The 20,867-nt window shown below is 40.6% G+C and overlaps 1 protein-coding gene across 1 annotated transcript in view; it reads right to left on the reverse strand.

The window, feature by feature from the left end:
• The window catches only part of DOCK3 (dedicator of cytokinesis 3), a gene marked incomplete at both ends in the record, with an annotated part of 180,583 nt that overhangs the window by 74,401 nt on the left and 85,315 nt on the right, over positions 1 to 20,867 (reverse strand). Inside the window, 5 exons of the mRNA XM_084214222.1 lie at positions 136 to 261; positions 2,306 to 2,394; positions 6,918 to 7,065; positions 9,066 to 9,126; positions 13,526 to 13,607. Coding sequence (XP_084070348.1) covers positions 136 to 261; positions 2,306 to 2,394; positions 6,918 to 7,065; positions 9,066 to 9,126; positions 13,526 to 13,607 — 506 coding nt within the window. The remainder of the gene's footprint in view (positions 1 to 135; positions 262 to 2,305; positions 2,395 to 6,917; positions 7,066 to 9,065; positions 9,127 to 13,525; positions 13,608 to 20,867) is intronic.

Genomic DNA, 20,867 nt, shown 5'->3' on the forward strand with positions numbered 1-20,867 from the left:
TCTGGCTTTTACTGATAAATAAGACAAGTCTATCACAAATCCCACTCAAGTAAAGTGCCCATCCCAGTTGCACTCGATTGAGAGAATATGAGAAAAGAATGACCAGCATTTTAAGCTTGGAGCTGCTCTGTTTACCTGGCATTATGACATCAGGAAATCCCAGCTTCCTGGTGACAGAAACACCTCTGTTAAAGATCATGGGGTTTTCCCTTCGGATCTGCTCCATGTCACCACGAAGAAGCTGAAGAGATATTATAAGTCCTGGGAAAAAAAACCAAAGAGGTTCATTGTTTCTGACCTAAGAATTAGATTCTGTGTGTACAAAGCATGCAGGTAAACTAATGTTTTGCTCCACAGTTAATTTAATACAAAATAGAAACACAGTTCTTTTCTCCCTTGGAGTAATTGAAAATTGAAATGGAGGAAACAAAACTGTTATAAGGGATCAGTTAAGAACACAGAATTATATTAAAATACAACTCCTAACAGTCAGAATATGTAATTTTGCAGACATGTTCCAGGTACAGAAAGTATCATTATTTCCTTTCCTCACATGCAGCAGGTTATGACACCTCTGAGGGACCACCAACCACACAAAGTTGTGGAACTTCTCTAAAGCATCTTTAATTCTGCTTTATACCATGAAAAAACCTTTCCCACTCATTTCTTTAACTGCTTCATAGAGGGCTGATGATTTTAATGAAATTCCCAGCAGTTCCTCAACATGTTTCAGGAGTGCCAACTGGCCAAACTGACTTCAGCAACCAGCTCTGTGATTCAGTGGATCACCTGAGCTAGGAATAATTGCACACTTAATCTCAGTCAGGCTGTTTTCTCTACCTGCTTTTAATTTACAACATAGGAGAGTGTACTGCTAAAATGATGAAGTTCAGCATTACCATACAAAACAATACCAGGATTCAGTTCAGCCATTCAAGCCCAGTCTCACCTGCTGAGCACACACTACCAGCTCCACACATCCATGAGAATTACCTGCACAGAGCAATTTTCCGCATTCTTTATCTCCTTCAGGGTCACTCGGTCAAGAGTTCTTTCTGTCCTCTCTATTCACTGTGCAGAACACTCACCAAACCAAACCCTGCCTTGGATGCACATTTTTGCATGAGCCAAAGTCCTGCTTTTTCCTAAGCTCAATATCTGGGCTTTGTGACCAATATTTAGTCACCATTTTCTCAGACAAGTTACCAGGGAAACAAAACCAGGAGTGTACCTCCCACCCACTTCCTGCCTTCTCCCCCTGAAATAATTTTCAAGCCTGTTGTTTGGCTTCAGTCAAATTTGGCAAATAAATAGATACCCAGATTACATGAAGATTGTATACATTTCATGAATACTGGGAGTTGGGATGAAAAAAATGAGGATAAAGCCTTAAAATGAAGGACAAGAGAGGCCAACCAGCCAGCTGGACAGTCAGCATGTATGTACTCAAAAGCTGCCAAAACATGGACTTGCAACTGCCCAGCTGGGTAGGCAGGGGAGCACTGCAGGGAAAACACAGGCTCTGAAACCATGGCAAACATCCAAGCCCTTTGAATACCATGTATGAGGGTGTCTGTGTGTACAGAAGGTTTCACAGCACTCAAGAGACATGTTCATTAGAAATCAGCCTTGACTATTTTTGCCACTTACAGGAAAATTTGTTCATTTAATATCCTTGATTGCTATTAAAAAACAAACCAATGAAAATAAATTTTTAAAATTCCAGTATAAAAGGAGTGGAGCAAATTTGGAGGTTCAGACATGTTGCTCAAGTTTTCAAAGTTACAAAGAATTTAGGAAGATCTTTTAATAATGACTAGTGGATAACTTTAACAGGAGGAACAGCAGGGAATGAAACCAGCTTTACACACAGTAGAATTCCATATCTGCAAAATGTTTTATTTGCTTATTGTTGTGCTTAATCTCTTCTATGGGAGTGTGCACTGCATATTCCACTAGTGTCTCAATATGCAAACAAGCAAAATTAAGACAAATTCAGTACTTGGACATCAGCATGATTCAGGCACTTGGTAATGAATGCAGAACTGGCAGTAATGAAGCTGAACTGTACCCTATCAGCTGCTTCATTGGGAATGGAGAGCAGTGATATCTCTGAATTAGCAACTGCATACATCATTACATGAGGTCACCAGATAAGACAGGTTTTACTTTCCCTATTTATCTGTCATTAGCTACGAAAGGAAACCCTTACATCTCAGTGCATTTCTCTGCTACAAATAATCAGCTGTTTCCTACAGGAGATGTTCAGCTGTGGCTCTGACAAACAAGCCCCAGAGATATTTACCATAGTTGGAGCTGGGGGCTGTGTATTTGGTGCTGGACTTGCGGATGATGTTTTCATGGATCTGGCACCATTCGTTTTCATTGTTACACCTAAAAGAAAAGAACACTCATTCAAGTGAAATGCTTTCACTGAACCATCTCAGAACACAACAGTCAACTTTGCTGTAGAGATAATATGAAAGCTTGTAGGGTTCAGATGAATGAGAGAAATCCCACATCACTCTTATTTATAAAAGTGGAAGGAAACAAAATATTCTCTAACAGTTATGTCCCTTCAATGGACACTTTGGAGCTGGTGGTGACTCTTCTGTCATAAAAGCCACTGTTCCATTCTTCAGATTATGACAGAATGAAGAAAGCTCAGGACATTCTATCTGAATTGTCATGTAGAAAATGAGTGCTACACTTCTATTCAGGATCCAAAGCACAACATGCAGGAATTCAAGTGCCACTAAGAAAGGAACCAAGGAAATCATCCCCACATCCTGAGGCTACAGGCTACTGTCCCACAGGATGGGAGAGACCTCAGACTGGGGAGAGAAAGGCAGAGAACTGAAGTGGCCTCCTTTATCAAGCTTTTAAATGGAAGATGAGCCATATAATCTCCTCCCATGAAAAAAAAAATGGCACCTTTACCACAAACAGAGCCATTGGTTAAAAAAGAAAGGCAAAGCAGTATGTTGCTCAAGTCTAACTGCATTTTAAATACATCTGTGCTTCACTTAAATCACAATGACAAGATTCAGTGATACCCCACAAAGTCAGCAATTTTTAACTCAGCAGCAATAATCAATCTCATTTCTCCTGAAAAGCAAATGGATTAAACCATTTAATTAAATTTCTGTCCTATTGACTCTCAGAGGTTAAAAAAAAGTAAAGCTAATACTCCAAGCTTTCAGCTCCTAGGAGTTTTGAGAAATAAACCACTTTGTAAAACTTCTCCAAGGATATTACCATTTTTTCCTTTTTTTGCTTCCCCCCAAGAGTACAACATGTCAGCACAGCCAGAGTAAGACACACAGCAGCTCCTGTGAAGACAGTGGGGATGTTTTTGCTTGCTGCATTATGTAACTGAAGAACAGCATGGCAGAAGGAATTCAGGATATCTACAAGTAGGAACTGGTAAATTCCTACAGCTTCAGTCTTGCAAAACCATGTGCTGCCAAGAATAATTAGGTAACCCCCAAAGCCTGTGATGGCACAATTACTGACACCCCCAAATGTTCTTAGAACAGCAAAAGGAACAGAGACAACTTGGAACAAATGAAACACAGAGAACATTTCACTTGCTCTACTGCCCACCTCCTGTAAGTACTGTGTCCCTTCTGGCAGATCAGCATGAAGTGACCTAGCAGAACTTCACAGGATGGTAAATTGACTGTATTTGCACCCCCTAAACAATCCCTCAAAACCAAAACACAACAGAGCTAAGGCAGTAATGGACAGGACACCCTGCCAATAATTGTGGTGGTGTGTGCTAATTCAGCTCACTCATCAAAAAAAAAAATACAAATTATCTTCACATTGTCAACACATTAGAAGCCATTTATCCTACTCCAAATAAGATTCTCCTAAAAGTAGAGAGAGAACCTATAGCACAGAATCTATACCATCCTCCCTCCTCACAGTTACAAATGTCCAACCTGTGGTGTTAGTTGCTGTACCAGCCTATGCAGTGCAAGTTAAAATAGGCTTCAGCCTCCAATGACTTATGCCTGCAAATTAACCTCCAACCAAGTCATCCCAAAATCAACTTAAAAGCAGCTTAAAGCCAGTTTTGTACCAAGTGCCAGTGGAAGCTGCACTTTGCATTTCCTGGGTGACAGGAAGGAAGATCTTCTCCCAGCTTTGACAGGCTAGCCTGGAAACACTTGGAATGTGTCTTACTGTGCTCACATTTTACTTGTCCAAATACCAAGTAGATAAAAGAATCTATTTCTCCTTTAAATAAGAATTCACTCCTGAGCCATCCTTCACCTTTGAGGCTGGCTGGTTGTGCAGCAAATGCACATTTGGAATGTTTTCCATCCCACAGCAGCTGGGGACAGCAATGGGATGGGAGCTCTTGTCCAGCTGGGCAAACAGCAACAATGGAACAGCCAAAGGGAGAGGCATTCAGGCATTAATGGGGAAGAATTTCAAGATCTAGGGCTGGTGAAAGAGGGAAAAAAGATTGAAAGAAAATAGGACAGGAAAAAAAAACCCCCAGAAAAAGTGAATACAGTAGAGAAAGGCATGAAGTTTTCAGGGGAATTGTAAGATGAACACAAAGAGTAATGTTCAATGAGCAAAATATTTCAATAAAGATAAAAATTAGTACAAAATATTAAGTCAAGCTACTTCAGAAAAAATGGACTGAGAATTTAACTTTCATCTCACTTTCAAATTATTTTACATATATATTAAAAAGAATAATAAAAGTAAACCTTTATGCTTTTGCATAATGAGCTTATAACTACAGCTGTGGTACTCTATCCTCTTAGGGAGATTTTAACATGACTGTGGGATTAACAAAGAGAAAAATCTCAATTGTGAGAAAAAAATATTTTTCAGACATAAATCTTTAACAATAATAAGGCAAGCTGAGAAAGATTGGTGAAGTAAATTGATTTTTTTTTCCCCTCCCATAAGCATTCTCTTGTGGATTCAGCAGAAGCCTCCATTTACAGACCATGTATTTGTTTCAGCCTTTGTTAGGTTTTCAGTCTTTCAAATTTTTTCCAGCTTCTCCCTGTGAAAAGGCTTTTCTAGCTGCCTCATTTGTGGCAGCTGTAAGCTTTAACCACATAGTGTGTAAAAGGAATGCTTTTTACTGCTCCTTGAAAAGTACAAATACACCTCTCTCCTTACTTCATCTTTATGATGTTTAGGAGTTGGCCTGAGGCATTTTAACAGTAATCAAAATAAGAGCAGCAGGTAAGAAAATCAGTTCAGGGCAGTTAAAGCACTCATATTCAACTTTAAACTTCCAAAGGACAAAACCCTGTCATTTCAATTGCAGCCAATGAACAGGAAAAGGCAGGTTAGCTGAAGGAATGAGCAAAGAGAAGATGCAAGAGACAAACCTGTGACAACTCTGTCATGAAAGACCAACAACTATCAAAGCTGCAAAGGGAACGAGCTGGTGCCCCTCAGATATATCCATGTTCCCCCTGAGTACTTCTGCTGGAGGTTTACACAGAACACTGCAAACAGCAGCAACATAAAAGAATGACGTACAAACCTCACAGCAGCCCAGGAGAGTGATAATAGTGAGAAAGAATTACAAACATCTGATTACAGAGCTGGATTCAGCCAGGGGCTCTCCCTGCCCACATGAGGAACAGCTGGTGCAAATCTGCTGAGGAATTTGGGCAGAAGCTGTTGGTGCTCTGGGTGCTGTGAAGGGAATCCACATTAACAGAACACTGCAGATTAGCAGGAAGAAAAGGGAAGCTCTGTTTCCTGAGATTTTTATTCCATCACTGTACCAAGACTTTGGGTTGCTCTAAAGGGCTGTGTGACTCCACTTGTCACTGACAAAGTCCAGTGTTTCAACAAGATTTTCTGTTCTATTTTTCAGAAGCTAAAGAGCATTAAATGGGCGACAAAACAGAAATCTAATCATCAGAATGTTCCATTTCTGTAAACATTCAAAATGTTGCAGTTGCAATATATTAACACCATATCTACAAAGCCAATAGAACTATTCAGCCAAAACCCACTGCTCTGAGATAAGCTGAAACTGAATGTGACAAAAGGCCAAGACTGGCCAGATTCTACTGACAGAGGGAAGAGAGGACCATTTTCTTCCCTACAATTTGACATTTTTGTTACAGTTTTCATAACTTTTGGCAAAAGAGTAATAAAAGAGCTGACTCTGAGAGACTTTTGTTTGGACTTAAGAGATTTCTAATGTATGAAAAGACACCCAGTAATCTTCAGTGAACAGTAAGGCATTTTTTTCATTTAGTTTCCCATGAAGGTCACATTTTCTGCTGCTGAATGCATGTCTCAAAGAATGACAAAGTTCCATAACCCACCAAATTATCTTATTACTCTCAACAGTGGCCGCAGACCACAAAGCAGTGTCAGCTGTGCCTCAGCCCATCTGCAAAGCAGATCTTGCCAGTATTTATCCTCACTGACAAGGGATTTAAATATTCCCTGCAGTCTCCAGACAGTTTGTCTGTGGCCTCTTTATTACAACTGTGAGACCACATTTCATAATAAGAATGTTAGTTCAAAGTTCAAAATCACAAATAACTGAAGACAGATTCCTGCTCAAAAAATGTTGATTTGTTTTGAGAATTTTGGTCACACACTGTTGACTTCAGTTGTTTTCTACTTCTTTTGTTGGTTACCACGAGTGGTAAGGAATAGCAGATGAGGCATGAATTATTATTCCCTTCATCAGATGAAATGCAGCACATTTCTTTGGGTTTGAGCTCAGCAGATTTTAAATAATTCACATTAATAAAAGAGCAGCTTTGCAAGTCACATAGATTTGGGCAATATTCAATAACTTCTGAAGCATTTCAAACACCTGAAACATCTGTGGATAACATTCATTAGTTTTTATGAGCCGCTGGAATAATAAAGAAGCAAAAAACTTCCTTCTAGGAGTTACTCACGTGTAAACTTTGAGCACAAAGTCCTTTTCCTCCTTGATTTCTGAGAGGGACTGGAGCACATCCATGATGCTGAGCACGGCGCAGCCGTAGGGGCGCCGGTAGTGCAGGTGGGGGGGCCCTTTCTTGGAGTCATTGAGCAACATGCGGCCTGAAAGGAGGGACATTCAGACATCAGGGATGGACACACAGCCACATCCTGCCTGCTGTGTTCATTACAGCCAGCACTTTTGGCTCCAGGCTGCAGGTGACACTTCTGCCTGGCTCTGGAGGAGCTGGAGTTGCTTTTGCCCCAGCCCCAGGTGCTGGGCTGTGCTGGTGACAGCCCAGGGATGCTGGGCAGGACTGGCACAACACCAGGGCTGCCTCTGCAGCTTCCTCCCTCCAGGAGCCTGGGGGGCAGATCTGGGAGGGGACACGGCCAAGACAGCTGACCCACACTGGCCAAGGGATGTCTCAAACCATGTGACATCTGCTCAGCAACACAAGGCAAAGGAGGAGTGGGGACATTGGTCACTGCGAGGTTTTGCTTCATACAGACTGAAGCCTGGCTTCCTGGGAAGTGACTGGACATTGATGGCTGTTGGAAAGAAGAGAATGAATCTTTTGCTTGCCTTTGCTTCTGCTCATGGCCTTTGCTTTATCAGACTGCCTTTACCTTCACCCATGAATTTTCTTCCATCTTACTTACTCCCCAGCCCCATCCTGCTAATGAGGGGAGTGACAGAGAGGTTTGGAGGGCACCTGGTGTCAACCCACCACAGCTTTTCACTCAAACCTTTCAAACCCAGAGGTCCATTTGAACCTACACCTCACTCAGCCAAAACCAGCCAAGGGCAAAGTGAAAAGCGTCATGTCTGGCCAGCTTTGATTTGCAGCTCCATGACACATATTTGCATCCAGCTGGGCTGACTACCAATCATCTGTGGATGAGCCAAGAATATGGCTGTACTCATCAGTCTGACCCAGAGATTCACTGTGCTCCTTCCTTAGAGTGCACTATCTCCACAAATTCTTATTTTATTCAACTGCTTTAAGGGAATGTATAATATATTGCATATAATACTTGTAATATTGTATATTGGTTGTTTATCATGTTAGGATGGATCCTTCTTGGAGCACAGGAAGGAGAATTCTGAGGTACAAAATTTGCTCAGTGATTAACAGCCTATTACTGAGGCAGTTTTAACATAGAACAAAAGACGCCAAGGCCAGAAAAATCACTGTGATAATCAAAGTGAACTTGTAACATTACACATAATAATTTGTCCAGCCCTTGCATCAAGGTTAATTCAGCATCTTTCCACAGGCTTCATTTATCACCTCAAGTGATAACAGAGCAATTCTGATGTGTAGGCTCTTACGACATGGGAAGTCAGATAATGAAACCCCGACCTCTCTGACACATTTGTGGCTCTGAAGGCACACTGCCATTCCCAGCACAACACACAAAGCTCTGCTTAGAGCTGCTGTACTTCAGAAAAGGTGCCTGTGGCTGGTAATGGGTATGACCACTGACTGGGCTGGTAACAGGCTTAAAAACCCTTTCCTTGCAAACACTGCCTGGCCATTCTTCAGTCGCCTGAAACACACGAATGGCACTGCACTTCTCACTTGTTTACAATAATACAGCTGAGGAAACTGTCTCTGCTGCTCCTACTATACACTGCTAACATTTCAGGATTAATATTTAAAATAAATTATACTTAACACAGGTAAAATATGTACTTGCACCACGGACTCCTACAGCAGCAAACAAATCTTGACATATATTTGTCTAACAGCCTCTGATTTACTCAATGTGGAGGGTCAGACAGGCTGATGTCCTGCCCTGTAACCCAGCTATACCACCAGTAAAAAGATCTCATTTGAAATTTTTAGACATTAAACAAAAAGCCTTTTTACTTTGTCCCTCTTCTGTAGTGTTTAATCAAAAATTCAGTTTCAGACTCAGAAAAACAAAATCACTGCTACACAGTCATCAGTAACTTTCTAACACTTAGCTCCATATGGTCTGAATGTCAATCAGTCTATGACTGAGTTTTCTAAATGTATAAATCATTATAAAGTCAGCTAATTAAAACATACATTTAAAAATACTCTAAGAGCTCTGTTTATTACATATATTTCAAGCACTAAATCATACTGTACCTATTCGGATTACATGGGCAACTATGTACAAATCCCTCTTCATGTCCTTGCTGCTGAGATCCTAAAAGATTAGAAAAAAGAGAGACATTCCAACATAAGTGCCTGCAACTATAAATGTGGATGAAAACTCTGAAATCCCATGTTACAGAAAAGCAGGTCAAGAATTTTAAAAATGAGCTTCAAGAAAAACCAAACCACAGGAAAAGGAGAACCTACAGAAGAGCAAAAGGAAAGCTCTGAAGTTAAAGAAGACAAATAAGTGTTACTAACTCTGAGAGAAATTAAAAATAAATAAAAATTAAGAAAATACACATAGGACACTTTTCAATAACTCATTACACTGCAGCAGTTTGCATTCACATGTCAGAAGCCACCTTAATTGCAATTTCCTTGGTATGTTGTACTTTTCACTGGTAACTTCATAAACAACCAGCAACTTCTGAGACATTCCTCCTGCATTTTTTTTTTATTAGAGGAAAGGGCTAAGAAACATTTCTTCCTAAAAACCAGTTTTTCCTATGCCACTCACCTCCCAGACAAGACTTTAAACAGATACTGTGTACTGGGAGAATATTCATCCCTGTTTTAGACTGATGCAAAAAGGTTCCTTGTGCTCTACAGTGACAGCTGCTGCCTCTTTCTCTACTGAGTGCTGCCATCTCACTGTCAGGTACTACTTACACAAAAATTAACTGCAACAGTCTCTGATTCAGATAAAAACTCGTGGTTTTCTTTAAAGAAGCTCCTCAACTATGTGGTATTATAACCACTGTAAAAGGAACTACTGCTATTTTTATATAAAAAGGTGAAGAAATTTAAACTGTGGACACCTAAGATCTGTCATCCCTAATCTGAACCAATTTAGAATTAAAACCTGCATTTTGTTGAAAGTTAAAACATGAACCTTAAATCACACAGGGAATTTCTTTCTCATGTGACTTGAGAGCCCAAACCCCAACCAGTGAGATTATGATGGCAATGCAATTCCAGACTACAGCCACACAGCACAATAAAAGCTGGCACAGTGACTCAGAACAGGCATAAAGGGAATTTATCCTAAGGAGAAGATTCAATCCCTTCCCAGTTGTGTCACATTGCAAAATTACAACAGGCAAGTAATAAATTCATGGCTGTACCTCCTTGCTCTCTAAAAGCAGCTCTGCATTTCCCAGGGCAGCATATGCAGGGAGCTGCAGAGCCACTGTTTGGGATGCTGCTAACCAGCAGATCTGTCTCTCCAGAGCCAAAAAATGAAGCAACATAAACCATCCTTAGCATTTCCTCCTCAGGCTTGATTTTGCTGCTGCACCAAGAAGGGAACACACTTTCTAGGCTTTCTCCATCACCCAACATACCAGGGTAACATATGGTAGCCTTTATCTTGCATGTCTCGGAGACATGAAGTTCCACACTAAAAGGGATTTGACTAGTTTTAATCTCAGAAACGCCTGACAAGACATTTCAAAAAGCAAAAAAAACTTGGAGGTAATACTTAATGCTCTAGAGAGCAATAGATTCCTGAAAATATCTGTGCTTTGACAGGGGGAATTTTATTATACCATCAGATTACCAGTTCTAATTAACAGCAATTTAAAGAACTATTTTTTCAAAGGGCAGCTGTCAAAACATCAGACAATGGCAGGGCATGAACATATTGATGGGTTCACACTTTAGTTGCTTTTCCAATTTCATAAATAAAGTGTCACAGGCAAAAGACAAAAAATGTGGGCCCAGATGGCCTTGAATTTCAGTTTGTACAGCACAGGTTTTTTGTAAGGCAAGAAATTCTTACTATGACATGGACCAAACAATCAAAAGCCCCAATCCCTGTGAGGAAGTTTTCAGATGATTTCTCTGCAGAGAATCCATGTACATCTCCTAGGACCAGGAGAGGACAAAACACTGATTACTCTTAGGACTGCATCCAGGGTGGATATTTGTGGGTATCTCCCACATCCTTCTGAGCTTCCTAAATGATACTGACTGATACACAACATAATTTCATTACAATTCTAACTGAATGGCTTTTTAGAAAATCACCCCTAAATTTTCCCACCTGTATTGGGTATAGAAGAGTTACTCTACAATAATGGTTAGTTCTTTACAATGCTGTTTCTAGAAAGGCCTGCTTGTGTGTTAAAAAAACCCAAACACCATCACAACAACCCCCAAAGCACTGGAACCAAGGATACCTGTCTGCCAGTTTAAAGTTATTTAACTCAGCTGCCAACCTCATAGGCCACAGAGAAAAAAGGTATTTAACAAAAATAACAACCCTATACAATGTAGTTACATTTTAATTCAGTTACATTTAATTCAGGAATGTTTCTAACAAGGGCACAGGCTGAGGTTTGCTTGAGTGAGCTTTGATCTCCAGAGCAAGCAGTTTCTCACCTTTGCTATGATATGACAGCAGATGTAAAACCCAAGCCAGGGTAATTTTGATATCTTACACAAGGAGACAGCTGAACCCTTAGAAGTAACAGAGATAGCAGGAAAAGGCAGGGATCCCTTCAATTATCTAAGATATGGGCTGCTTGCCTTAGGGAAAGATGAGAGTTTTAGAAAGGTACTGTGGTGTGGTGAGGTAAGGCAAGAAAATAAATAAATAGATTTAAAGTCAAGATGAACACGAGCCTGGGAGAAGACCTGAAAATCACAGAACTATCTTATCTTAGAAGCATTTCATAATTAAGAAATTATTATAAGATAGAACCACTGCAGATAAAATGGTTATCCAAAAAAGCAAATATTAATTGCTCTTTTACTAGACACTTTGGAAAGGTCTTTGAACACATTGATGAAAAATACTGTTTTAGAATTGTGAGATCTTTTGCACAGATAATTTTTCCAGTTATAATTCCTGTTATGTAAAGTATACATTAATTATAATTTTTGTTATGTAAAATACACATTCTATAGCAGAAGAGTGAGAGTCCAAGCACCTCCACCAGCCAGTGATGGAGCCTGAGCACCCTGGAGAGCTGAGACTGCAGCAGCTTTGGTATTTTTGCATAGTAATAGGAAAGGGAGCTCAGGAGGTACCTCTGGTCAGGACTGGGGCTGCACTGGCAAATGCTGCAATCCCAGGGCTGGCTGCTCTTGGACTACGGTGGCCCTACTCAGAATATGCAGCAGGTCTCTCCTGGCACTGTTTTATAGCCCTGGCTGCATTTTATAATTATTTTTTAAAGGGTGTAAAGGCTGGTTTGCAGATCACCAGAGCAAAACTGTTTCACACTGCTCTCCACACAGAGAGAAACAGGACATGTGTTCCATGACTCCAAGTCGTGTGGCATGGCTGAGGGTGGGGAAGTTGGATGCTGAGAATCTTTTTCAAACTGATGAACCTCAGAGGCCAGAAAGTGCCAAAGTGGATACAAAGCCTGTGCTGCCATTTGGGATTATTCCTTAGGGCAGCTCCTAAAGCTGCACTCCTGCCTCTCACCTGACTCAGACATCAGTGCTGAACTGAACCCCTGCTCACCTTCTCTCAGCAGGGCCAGACTCTAGGTTTGAGTTACCATCTCTGGGGTGGCAGTGTCACCTTGCTGATATTCATTCAGCTGGCAGCACCTCACCAGAACTGCTACTGATGTCAGCATCCAGGTCAGTGCTGCTTTTGGATTGCAGCTCTCAGATCCAGATGGAGACAGAACAGAGCATCCTTACACCTGGATCTATTCTGTTCCCTAAGAGGAGGAATTTTGCTGCCTTCTTAAGGGAGAGAAGGGAACAGTGCTGGGGACCATGCCTGGCTCAGTGTCCAGCCCTGCCTGACCTCAGAGTGTGTCACTGCCAGAACCAAAGCTCTGCCCCCTTTCTTCTTCACTGAAGGTAAAAATACTTCTGCTACAGAGCTTCCAGCATGTGCACTAACTAAAGGTGAGTCATGATGGAAGGTGTTTATCACACTTGGGACCTGAGATTCCTTACAGCTATTCTGTGAGGAGCTGTTAAGTTTCAGTGTCTCTAGATTTTCATATGCTTTCTGAGAAGAAGCAGCAGATAAAATGATGGTCTGACACCGGATTCTGAGGGAATTTTAAACCCAACTTAAGACCAGCACAGAAGCAATTTCTTACAAGGGCACGTAGGGAGAGGACAAGGGAAAACACTTGTCTGATTTTCATTCAGAAAAAAGTGCCTTGTTTTATGTTCAGGCCAGCACAGCCTTTTCCTATGCTCTGTTATCAAAGAGCACATCCAATGAAAATATTCAAAATTTCACACTATCTGCAGGAACAAATGCAAGTACTTCAGAATATTCACTTAGCCATAAAAATAATTTAGAAGTAAATTCACTTTCTATGTTAACGTTTAGTCAAAAATCATAACAAAACTTAGAAATTACTTCTATTTTACTTATTATATTGGAGAGGAAGAACTGGGTTTCCTTCCCCTCAAGAAACCTCCAGCCCCACTCCTGCAAGGGGAGAAGAAAGGGAACAGAGACATACTGTGAAAAGTGCACACATTCGATCGATCTTCTCCGGGTTCCTGGGGCCTCCGTTCTTGTTTAACCTCACCATGAACCTCTCACTGAAAAACAAACAATGGTAAAAAAACAATCAGCTTTTCCTGTACATACTTCAACAGGAAAACACAGGTAGATTTGGGTGTCATTAAAAAAAGATGCAGTGGTTTTTACAATTCCAAAGTCTATAAAACAGTATTCACTGGTCTATACAAAATTACATGGACTAGCACAGATTTCTAATAGTAAGTAGTCTGCATGTGAAAACATTGTGTTGATACATATTCATGATGCAATAAGATTAAAATAATGTGAACATAAGAAGCACAGAACCTGTACACATTACAACTCCTCCAGGCAAAGGCTAAGGCAAACTTGCTGAGAGGTACACTGCCTTTGGTAAATCTGAGTTCATTAAAATCCACTCAAAACTAAAAGTTACAAGAATACCAATTAAGCAATCTCCTTCAACATAGAGCATTTCTAGAAGCAAGACACTAATTCAAATACATTAAGATTCAATTGATATAGCTCTTACCAATCAAATTAAGCAGCCCTTTGATGAACAAAACCAGCACGTTTAGCCAGACTGCAAAATGAACAATACTCACAATGCATGGTAAGACACAGACATTCATATTTCTTCTTAAGACAGAGAATTTATGTGTAAAAGTAAGTTTGATGAGCATTTTTTCCCTAGTGTGCCACAGCCCCCTAAGTATTGACCACAGTTTTCTTCCTAGATTTTCACAGAAATAAAGAGAGAGCGCACCATTAAATCTTCCAATAATCACAGATCCTTTCAATCCTATCCAGTACAACTGCATCAACTCCAGTAACCTTCATTTGATACATTTGCCAGCATATTATCCATCCTTGGCCTGAGGAAAATGAAAGCACAGTGTTCACACTACCTCCTTTGGCAGCTTGCTCCAAGGGCCACTCATCCCTGCTGTTAAAGCACATGGACCATGGGAAATGCCTGATTTCAGTGCCCAGCCACTGCTTTTTGTCACCCTGCTGCATTAAAGAGCCCTTTAGAGAAACTCATTTTTGGCAGGGCAGGGATAGCATTGATATCTCCACACACAAAAAAGCAATTTAACACTGTTAAAAAAATCCAAGAAAAAGTGCAGGAATCATTTTGTAGAACTCACCCACAGTGAAATTTTTCAACAGCATTTCAGAACAGTTCTAAAGCTGTAAGATTGTAACAGTCTGGTACTGAGACCACCTGCACCATAAATATACACACATCTGGGGGTTCCACACAGGTGCAGCCAAGCTCCTGCTCAGTGTAACTGTGATTTATCAGACATCACCTCTTGGCCCTTCCACACAGCTTTATTATGTGAGTTCATGTGACCTGTCCATTATAAACACTGATATATTTTCAGAATTATTACTTTTGTTAAAATGGTCCTTAATTCTCAAGCATGACCCATACATCTCATTATACACCTTTGCATGATAATTTATGTAAGTAAAGGATGCTCAGCAATCCAGATCATCCCTCTCTGACTGTTTCACTCTCCCTGTCACTCACTATTATTCAACCTCCATGTATCCCACAACCCCATTCAGTTATAATTTTAATTAATTTGCTACCAATGCTTATAACCTCAGAGACTGCTGAAATGCCACAAAGAAATCCATAAGAAACAGATATTTCATGATTCTTTTGAGATGTCAGTAAGTTAAGAACATTTTACCAAATGCTTTAATGACATGGTAAAATCCATACTCTCAGTAATTTTGTGATTTGTTAAGTGGAGAGCAGGACAATACTAGACCTTCACAATACTCCACTGACAGTCACATTACAACAACATTACATCTTCACAGCTACCTCTATCTACCTAACACATAAATCAATGTTACATTTTGTATTTTAAATTCCCAGTAAGATGGAGTCTTGAACTTTCAAAACAGGGTTTTTAAAATTAATATTTCAGCTCTAATGAGCATTTCATTTTCATACAGGAGCTGAATGCAATACTGTGTGCCACAAAATCCTGTGCAGACTGTCCCTCGGACAATGGCAGGGAAGGGGCTGCCAAGTCTTTGAGCTGAGCTGCCTGTATGGATTACATTCATTAACAAAAGATTGCTTAGTGTGCTTTTAAAGCACCCAAAGAGGGAGATTCTGGAGATTCACTTGATGGTCTCTTGCAAGGTTTTCCTCCATTAATAAGTGGAAATCTTTTAAAATTTGCAATTCATCTTTTCCTTGTTAAAGCCATGGAGAAAATCTGATTCCTGTCCCTCTATTCCAGTGCTTTTCAAGAAATGAAGCAGCCACCACCCCCTCTCACCTGCCTATTGATCACCTGTTTCCTTATCCCAGCACCACTGCAGTAACAGTCTTTACATTCCTTCCCTTCATTTAGAGTCCTCTTGAGTTTGTGTGAATAAATAATTAAAGGGACTTTGAGTCAACTGCAGCATTTGAGAACTGTGGAACAGGAAGAGGCATTTGGCCAAAGGAGATCCAAGGACAGGAGGCAGAGAGTGACAATGCATCAGTGCCAAGAGGCCACCCCAAAGGACCAAGCCAGCTCCAGTTCTCCCTCTCTCCCTTTCACATCACTTCTCCTAAACTTGTGGGTTTGTTTCTCATCTCCAGCATTCCTCTAATCTTTGATATTACTGCTGATCAAGAACAGATTACTACTGTTCTGCTGTTCTGTTATTATTCTAAGGTCTCAGTGGTGCTGATACTGTCAGGGTTGCTGGAATAGGGCTGGAACCTTTCTTACACTGGTGACCCACATTATGAACTAGTTAGTCAGCTGCTTCCCATTTTACAACTGCAAATTTATTTCTATGTCAAAGCAAATCTGGAAGAATAACCCTGTTTCCAATGACCTGAAAATCCACTGCCTTCATCTATCATTGCAGGTCTGCTTTTAGACAAAAATACACACATTTAGGGTCAAGAAACTTAATGGGAATTCAGTATCTTAATTTCTTCTTTTAAGAGCTACGTCCTTGGAAAAAGTTGAGTTTCCAGTATGTCTTTTCCTCAATTTTATTCTCTGCACAAGGATGAGAGCACACACAGAATTTAGGCAACAATAAGTCCAGTTTAGTAAGACTAAAATATCAAATCTGAATAAACTCCATATGGAAATTAATTAAAACCCCAGTAGTTATAACTGCCAAATGTGGTGGAAATGAAGCATGGGAGGTACTGAGATGCAATCTGACTGCTTGATCCTACTGCTGCCTAAAACCAAAAAAACCCACAAAACACCCACAACTAAAACCAACAACCCAATAAAAGTTTTCAGCTATTCTGAATATACACCAAAATCAGTTCTTTTGCATAAAATTGGAGATAAATGCATCAAAACTGAGAAAAAAATTAACATTTCACCCTGCTGAGCTCAGACCCAAGAGGTGCCACATCAGAAGCAGTATCTTAAACAAAAGCTTATTTATTCCTGTTCCTCCTATATGCTATAAGTAAGCTCCAATTACTCTAATTGCAGCATCTCCTCCTGTGCTAATTCACATCATAGTGAAACCACCTCTTGTGCAGCACTAAGCCAGGGTTTACAATCACTCTCATGATTAGTAATTGCTACAGCTACTCAAATATAAGAACCACTGCTCTGACAAGCAAAGTCAAACAGCTTCTTGTTCGTTCACTTGAAAAGGAGGAAAAATGAAAGGAGTGCAGTGTCTCACTTCCTGGCTTCCCCAAAGTGACTGAAAAGCAGAGCCATACTGAACTCTGCAGAAAGGAAGGAAGCCATTACTGGTTTGGGATGTTATATTTTCAGCATGAAAAGGGGGCAAACAGGGACAAAATTTACTGTTGGTGAGCAGGAGTGGCACTGTGCCCCCAGGGAATTTTTGTAGTTGAGGTTTGTTTGGAATGTTCTTCACACAAAGTGTGAAGATGACAACAAAAGGAAAGGGCTGGCAAAGAGCTTGGGCTGGACTGGTGAGCCCCTTGTATTCATTCATGGGCACATTTCATTACTGGGGGTGTTCCAAGGCAAAAATCCTGACTGAGCATCAATTTGGGAATGTAGGTACAGCATTAATAGATGCATAATGCCAAAGTTGTGGAGGTCTGCAGAGAGGCTGCAGACCAATTTTCTGTTTGAATTGGAGACTGGTGATAAAGAACATGGAGTAAAGAAATTAATTCTTTAACAAAGAATAGGAGATTGATTTTCTGAAGCAGGGACAGCACCACATTAGGGCTTCAATTTCCTTAGGCAGAAACCTCAAATCTTATACCCTTCCCTTGCCTTAAATAATGGTCCAGCAGCTGTTTCTCCCAGAAGCAAAACCTCCTTCACCCTCTCCATTCCAATGTGCCAATGAAAGGGAAAAGGTACAAATGCTCCCTAGTTTTTCTTTTTCTCCCCAGAGAAAACTGGGGGAACACTAAAAACCCCCAATACCAAATACCTCAGTTCTTTCTCAAAAGCTGTATTTAATTGGGTTTTCAGAATTTAGCATGTGGCCAACCCCTTCTAAGATCACAGGTTATTTTAAGAATTCATATTGGTCCATGACACACACAGAAGTGCCCAGAGAAGGGGTAACGTGGTAGTGGAAAAGATCATATAACAATTTGTATTTTAGACTTTGATCTTCCCTTGGTGTCTCACCAGGTTTCTTTCTGACACTTTAAGTATCATGTAAAACCTTGACTGCATGCAAAATACAAACTCAGGAACAAAAATCTGAAAATGCTGCCATAGAACCCAGAAGTTTGCAGGAATAAGCTACAAACACTTGCCTAGCCAGGACACTTCATCTCCCTTCAGTCTTACTGGTTAAAAAATAAATGACAAGCAAGATACTATTTCATTTCTTCTCTGCCCTCCTCCCTGAAAAACGTCTAGTCTTTTCTTTAAAGAATGTTAACATGCCTGACAGTAATTCTAGACTAACATTTGAGCTGGCATATGAGTACCATAAACATTAGAAGATGCTACTGGAAAAGCAGTGTATTTTGTCCCAGATAAATCTCAAGAACAAGCCCTACACAGGCCATCCAGGAGAGAGCTTGGGATGAGCTAGTCACTCTATGGCAATTAAACCTTGCCAGCAATTCCCTTCAAAATATCCCAGTCCTGGTGCACACACCACATTTCAGGAAGTTTATCTCAACAGTGCCATCAAACACTGCATTCTTCCTGTCCTGTGTACAAGCTCTACAAGGACAATATGTTGACCAGATGAATGGAATTATGTTAGGAATTACTGGTATAGGATCAAAGCATTTTCTTAAAGCTGCAAAAAAAGGAGTTTGTTTCAAAACATGAATCAAGTTGGAAGAGAAACACCATGAAAGAGATCCCTGAGGCTTAGTGGGAGCGGGAAGAGGAGAGAAAACTGAACTACAGTCTCAAAACCTTACAGTTTGGTCAAGCTAATATTTGCATGGATTAACTTGGGAAGCTGTTCCTGTATCAAAGAGGAAGTGCACTGACCCAGCAGAGCAAAAGTTTTAAAGCCCCAGGAGAGCAGCATTGGCCAGTTTTCCAGAAAGCAATTACTGCTCCCCACCATCCTATTTGGAGGCTGAGGGAAAATCAGGCTCCACTGTCCTGGCTTTTCATTTGTGCTGCACCCTGCAAGTTAATGATAACCACATGAGGCTTCTCATATTTGCTTGCACAACTTCACACAAAAAAACCCCAGACTTTTATTTTAATTCCATTGGCCAAATTGGAAATTGGAATTTGGAAATTTGTTCAAATCTCTCGAGTTTGTCAACTGCAAGAACATTACCACAGTCAGTGACTGAAATGGTCACATCAGGACAGCACTGCAGCCTGATGCTTTTGAGAACACCCTGTAGGAACTTTCTAAAAAGGAAACAAGCCTCACTTCAGGCCTTCTGAACTTTATTTCATGAGCATGGTCTCATGTTCATGAAGAAAGCACGCACCTATATCGACATTTTAGTAATTTCCCGTTGTGGAAAAGAATTAGTTTTACTCTTGAAAGATTATTTAAGCAGTAGGAGTATCCTCTGAAAAAGCTTTTCAAGTTTATTTTCTGTTCATCATGATTATCTTTCAGAGTTGCTAATTTTTGCTCATCCTCTTGGGAAAAAAAATCTAGGTTCTTACAGCTGCTGTAAGACTGACCTAATAACAAAATCTCCCAGAGCTCCACAGAATGAGTCTCCATTCTCAGTGTGAGTGTGAGCAGGAGCCAGAGCCTATGTACAGAATGGACCCATGTCTGTGAAGAACTCAATTCCCACTTCCAGTGTAAACCAAGAGCATGTCCCAGATCCCAGCAGTGTTTGAGCAATCCATCACGGACAGCGGTCACTGCCGAGCCCTGGAGACAGGAGCATCACCTCTGCTGAACTTTCAGTTTGCTCACTGTCTCAACAGTGACTCATGGACTGTTTAACAATCTTCCTTTTCAGGCAAGTGCTCACACAGTGTGTTTAGTTTTTCCCCTTTTCTTTTGCTGGGGGTGGCAGGAGAATTCTCTTCTGAGCTGTCTTATCCAGCAGCTCTGCAATAACCCCGCTTTCACAAACAACTGAGGCACAGTACACTGCTTTGGTTTATGGAGTGTATTTTATAAAGACATCTTAGAGAAAAGAGCACTGAATCTGTGAGGGAAATCAATCTGGCCCTGAGAAAACGGCTCCAAGCAACACAGTTTGCTTCCTAGCAAATTCAGGCCTAATGCTCATGAATTATTAAATTACCACATTGGCGAGAAGCCCCAGGGGAGGATTACAGAGCTTACAGTAAGACTGTTACTGCAAACACTGGGTTTCCATGGAAACAGAAAATAGTGAAAATAACTACCTGTCATTTCTCTTGCCACATTCAAGGGAAAACCACCACAATATTAAAGTGTTATTGAGGCTTGCAGGGGAAAGGGAACTAAGCACCAATTACATTCTCCTTGGCTTCTCATGACTCTGCTACCCTTGAATATTTGACACCATCATGAGGACTTTTCTGTTATTTCCATCACGAAAGGAACATATTTTTGTTCCTGAAAGGAATTCTGTCAACTAGAAAGAGCTTCTATGAAAAAAAAAAAAAAGAAAGAAAAGAGAGAGAGACTTCAGTCATCTAGTGCAATTCCCCAGTGATGGTGATTTTAACTTATGGAAGGCAAGGCAGACTGACCCTGCCAGGTGGCAGGTGAGGGAAGCTTTGCAGGGAAGACTTCTAATTTTGGATTACAGGTATTTTGTAGAATAAGGATTTTTTCACCATCTCTACCCTGGGAGAAGCTAATGGTTCTGAGGTCTGGTACAGCAGCTGTCACATTTAATTCCTGCTCTACAAGAGCTTTGCACATGACAATTTCTGTCA

The sequence above is a fragment of the Fringilla coelebs genome, assembly GCF_963513975.1.
Source record: "Fringilla coelebs genome assembly, chromosome: 13".
NCBI lineage: Eukaryota > Metazoa > Chordata > Aves > Passeriformes > Fringillidae > Fringilla > Fringilla coelebs.